Source organism: Apodemus sylvaticus, chromosome 10, assembly GCF_947179515.1.
Source record: "Apodemus sylvaticus chromosome 10, mApoSyl1.1, whole genome shotgun sequence".
Classification (NCBI taxonomy): domain Eukaryota; kingdom Metazoa; phylum Chordata; class Mammalia; order Rodentia; family Muridae; genus Apodemus; species Apodemus sylvaticus.
In genome coordinates this window covers 1,389,951-1,395,330 of record NC_067481.1, presented here as the reverse complement: position 1 = coordinate 1,395,330, position 5,380 = coordinate 1,389,951, and the positions used below count along the sequence as shown (strand labels likewise).

Genomic DNA, 5,380 nt, shown 5'->3' with positions numbered 1-5,380 from the left:
GCAGCATGTTGGTTAGAACACAAACTGAGAATTCGTATCTTGACTTGTGACAGGAGGCAGAGAGAGAGAGAGAGAGAGAGAGAGAGAGTCGTTTCACTCTAAAAGCCTGCCACCCATGACATGCTTTGTCAGTATCATGCCATGCCTCCTAAGCAGACCACCAGTGCCAGCAACTGGGGGCCAAGCCTTGAAATGCTGAAAACGTTGGCAGACATCCTGTTCAAACTATCACATTGCAGTTTCAGAGGACCAAGAGCCAGGTGGCTCACAAGTGGCACACATACACACAGACACACACACAAGTAAATAAAACAAGTGGAAATAAAATGACCATGTCAAAGTACATGATTGATTAATCCATGACCACTTAGGGGTGCTAATCAGCACGCATGAATTGCAAGAGATGACAAAACCACACAGATGAGCCTTTGGGTGACAGCTTCCAGGACCCTCGGGGGGGGGGGGGGGGGGTCATAAAGCTCAGTGGGTGGCCAAAGCAGAGCTACTGCAAGGGCTCCACACCATGTTCCCCATCCCACAACACAGGGACCATTAATGTAGGACCCCAGATTAGATTCGTGTACTCAACCCAGGACAGTAACAAATGATTACTTCTCCCCTGAGACATGACTAAGTCCAGACCTAACAGGTGGGTATTTTAAGACACTAACCCTAATGCTGGACTTGTACCAACCCTAGCCCTACCCCAAACCTGTACATATGACCCAAGCACTTGAGAAGCTGAGGAAGACAGCCAGCCAAACGTTCCAGACTCGGACTTCGCCGTGAGACCTCATCTTAGAAAACAAAGCACAAGGCATGCGCTTCAGAAGTCCTGGCCCAGCAAACAGCAGGCAGTGGTTGACTCTGTTATTAGGAACAACAAACAAAAAGCCAAAAAACAAACAAACAAACAAACCAAGCAAGCAAAAAAGCACTTTGATTTTTTTGTTTTGTTTGAGAGTGGTTACCTGTTTCAAACTCAGTATGTTGATGAAGATGACCTTAAGCTTCTAATGCTCCTTCTGGGATTACAAATCCAGGCTATCTCCTGTCTGCGAGATAAGATACTACACACACACACACACTAGCCCCGTGCATTCCAGTTATGAAGATGTGACTGATACACTTCAGGCAAGTAAACAGACTAGAACCCTCCCTTCACCAGCTCTGAGGATCTTTAGCCAATGAACTTCTCACCCATCGGAACTCAATCAAGAGACTGCAAACCACTTCTATGAAAACAATGATAACTTTATTAAAACAGAAACATACACAGGGCAGAACTGAACAAGTAGCACAAGCAGCCAACTCTGAATCCAGGGCTCACAGGCCCCTCAGAAAACGCCAAGTGCAGAGAATAGCGTGGTCAACCAAGTCTTGGTACCACACTTCTAGTGTCCCCACCTGCAACAAGGGCAGAACTGGGTAAGGACCAGTTACCCATCCCCTGTAATACCTGATACACAAGTCTTCCCCTGCACACGAAGCTAGGCCCAACCTTCCAAACACTGAACAGTCAACCAGGGACAACTAACCCAGGCTTCCCTGAGGCCCCAACCCCAGGCTGATCCAGATCTTCCCCTCAAGATGACGGACGTCTTCCGGGACATGTGGCAGAGAGGCAAGCTCTGGCTCTTAAGTCCCTGGAGTCCTAGGGGTAGTACACGCCTTAGTCCCTTAGTTGTGTGGTTCAGGGGAGGGGGAACGGAAGCAAGGCAACTCCCTCAGAGATACGAGGTCTACGACAAGGAGCCTCTCCCCTGGTTCCCTGCTCCAGGCCTCTGGGGTGCTACTGTGCCAGGGCAGATAAGAGTGCACCTTGAAGCCTCCCTTTCGCAGGCTGCAGTCAGCAGGCACCAGCTCCACCCCCAGCTCTGAGGACTCTAGGATGCTCAGCTTCCAGCGGTGCAGGTCCTGCTGTTCAGGTGCATTCTGCAACTGGGCCACTCTCACCTCACCAGGGTCCAGCAACACCTGCCAGCGCTGGACACGGGTTCTCACAGCCCAGCAGGGAGTCATGGACAGCATGTAGCAAATGGCATCGAAGCCACCCAAAAGGAAAACGAACTTCAGGTCTACCAACCAAGCTTCTGCTTCCAACGGGTCCATGGGCCAGGCGGGGCTCAACTCCAACAACACAGGTTGCCCGGGAGATGGACTTACATTGAAAATATCCCACCAGGACAGAGGAGGGATGAGCCAGTGGGAGCAGGGAGAAAGGCCATCAAATCTCCAGGGAAGGGCCTGGGTCCACTCAGCATCCTCAGGACCCAGATCCAGGGGTACAACTTCCTGAGGCCCCAGCTCAGTGGGCACAGGCTGGGCTCCCAGTGCTATCCCCTCTGTCCCTACAAGGCCTGGTGCCAGAGCCCCAGAACCTGCAGAGGCAGAGATGGCATGTGGCAGGTGACCTTGGCCCTCTCCCCAGCTAAGCCCAGGCCATTCCTCGGGCTCAGATCCTGCCTCTGAGAGATCCATGGGCTCAGAATCCCACACTTCCTCTTCCCAGTCTCCCATTTCCAGCATGTTCTTAACGACCAGGAAGGCTGCCTTGAAGCAGGCAAAACAGATCTTCATATGTTCTCCATGGACAAGCTGGTACAGCCAGGCACCATAGAGGCAGGACATGCCTTTGGCCCCATGGCGAACACTGACTGGGGGACACATGGCCAAGGAGTCTGTCTGCAGCTAAGTGTACACAAGGAGGAAGACTTGCTTGATGGTCTCAGGAGGTCAGACAAACAGAAAATGCTAGAAATAGGTGGAAAAGGCGAGAATGAGAGAAACGGGAGAAAACGGGGTACAGTAGGAAGTCTAGGGACTTTGGGGTTCCAAGGACACGGGGCAGTGGTACTAGAACTGGGTTCGAATTCGATGAATACCTCTCTCTGGAGAAGTAGACAGACTTGAGCTTCCAGAAACTTCTTCAGCTTCACACTTGCTCCACTGTCTGGGGAGCTGGTAAGGCAAAGGAAATGAGGTTGGCGCTCCCTGCTGGGCACGCTGCTGGGACCACCGAGGAGAGGGGCATTGGGGCTCTGGACCCCGGGCTCACTGCTCACTCTGCACAGCCTGGGGTGCTCTCGCCACACCCACAACTTCAGAGGCTTCCTCTGGGCTCAAGGCCCCAACCTCACACTTGGGCCCGGCTACCAACCAAGGGAGGGCGGGAAGCCTTAGCAGGACCTCGGCTCTGCCCACTGCGCTCCCAGGCGGCCCAGGCCCACCGCATCTGGCCAGGCCCAGCCCCGGGCTCTGGCCCCTGCCCATCCTCACCTCCCCGCTGAGCTCCCAGGCGGCCAGCTGATGGACTCCACACCCAGGCTCTCCTCGCTGAGCACTGCAGCCCGAGCACCCAGCAACGCGGCCTTATAAAGGGCCAAGGCCCATGATGCTCAGCTCATTTACATATCTCCCATGAGGCCCCAAAAACGCAGGAAGCGAAGGCGCTGAGTCACTCTGGCGCCCAAGGCGCACACGCGGCCTGGTGCCCCCTGCAGCACGCATGCGCTGCTCCCCTGCCCACGCCCCAGCGCCCGAGCTACCTGTGTGCTCTGGCGGTGCCCGATGTCCCCATCCCTGTTCCTTCGAGGGACTCGAGGGCCCGGGCCCGGATCTGGGCTCGCGGCGCATCTTGTTTGTAATACCTGATCTCTTCCTCCCTGTCTCTTCAGTAAAAGTTCTTTAAAACTTGGGAAACTGCTCACTCGGCTCTCAACTGAGCGTTAAACACAGTTCCCCCCCCCCGCCCCGCCCCCAGGTCTTTTTGTTCTTAAACAGACTTTTTAAAGGAATTCTTTGTAGAGTTTATCCTTAAAGGAGTCTGGGACTCGGGGAAAACCAAGCATAAGATACAAGGTTTCCAGCAGCCTCCCTCCAGAGCTCAGCCTTGAGCTCAACCTTGACCGCTCAGAGATTTGTTAAAATCTGACGCAGTCCAACCTGGACATCCCACGGGGCTGGACACCGGTGTGGTGACTTGCATCTGTCACCACAGGGCCAGTTTCCCTCTCTCTACAGACCCTCTGGGCTGCCCTCAGGGTCCTGCTCACCCCAGGCCCTGGACTCCACTTCTGCAACCATTTTGCCCTGTCGGGAATGTCACGTCTGGAAGGAAACGACTACAGTTTCCTTCCTCAGGAACATATGGCTTGGTTTCCTGGGTGCCCTGAGACACCAGGAAGAGAATTTCATTTAAGAGTTCTGTAATACTTCATTGAAAGCATATCCTGCTATCCACTCACTTCTTGAAGAATATCTGGTTGCTTTCTGGGGTTTGGTAATTTGGTATTTTAAAAAGCTATTACCAGCTTTGTGTTGGTTTTCTAAAGTTAAACTTTTGTCTTCTTTGAATACACAGAAGGACAAAAGCTGCATTGTGTGGTGAGCTAGTTGTATGAGAACTGGCACATTTTCCTAGAAGCTCTTCCTTCAGGACCAAATGGTGTCTGAAGCCCCATGAATTCCAAGTCCTGAAAAACGGTAGTTGTGATAAAAAACAATGAACATTAAATAAATGGACATGCCCGCGAAAAACTGATTTATTGCAGTCAGAAACTGAAAGGACCCAAGCTTGAGTGCAGAGTTGTGTTATGCTGAGCTATCCTCTTGCTTCAATCTCCTTTTTGTCTGAAAGGAAGCAGGGTTCCTGAGGAATCTTTTTTAAAAGATATTATAGAGTGAGTTCCAGGAGAGCTAGAGCTACACAGAGAAACCCTGTCTTGAAAAAACCAAAAATAGGCTGGGCGGTGTTGGCGCATGCCTTTAATCCCAGCACTTGGGAGGCAGAGGCAGGCAGATTTCTAAGTTCGAGGCCAGCCTGGTCTACTGAGTGAGTTCCAGGACAGCCGGGGCTACACAGAGAAACCCTGTCTCAAAAACAAAACAAAACAAAAAAAAAAAAAAACGAAAAAAAGAAAAAGAAAAAAATGAAAAAAAGAAAAAGAAAAACCAAAACAAACAAACAAATAAATATTGCTACATCACAGTTAGAAATGTACTCACCATTTGCTAAGCAATCATATATATGAGCCTATGTTGGCCATTCTTATTCAAAACAGTCTTGTACTGGAGAGGTACAAGCTTTACTTTAAGCTTTAGCCCCAGGGGATTGGATATTCTCTTCTTTTCTTCAGGCACGTGTAGTACACTCACCCCCCCCCATTACAAATAAAAATAAAACTTAAAAAAAAAGAATTATTGGGGTTGGAGAGATGGTTCAGTGGTTAAGAGCACTGACTGTGTTTCCAAAGGACCTGGGTTCAAGTCCCAGCAACCACATGGCAGCTCACAGCTAACTGTAGCTTTAGGATCTGACATCTTCACATAGACAAACAGGCAGGCAAAACACTGATGCACATAAATAATAATAAAATAA

At 50.8% G+C, this 5,380-nt stretch overlaps 1 protein-coding gene across 1 annotated transcript; it reads right to left on the bottom strand.

Annotated features, from left to right (window-relative positions):
* Positions 1 to 1,680: 1,680 nt before the first annotated feature.
* LOC127693377 (testis-expressed protein 19.2) lies at positions 1,681 to 2,670 on the bottom strand. The gene has a single exon (XM_052194171.1). It carries the CDS (start codon positions 2,668 to 2,670, stop codon positions 1,681 to 1,683), a length of 990 nt encoding a protein of 329 aa, XP_052050131.1.
* Between the last annotated feature and the right edge of the window lie 2,710 nt (positions 2,671 to 5,380).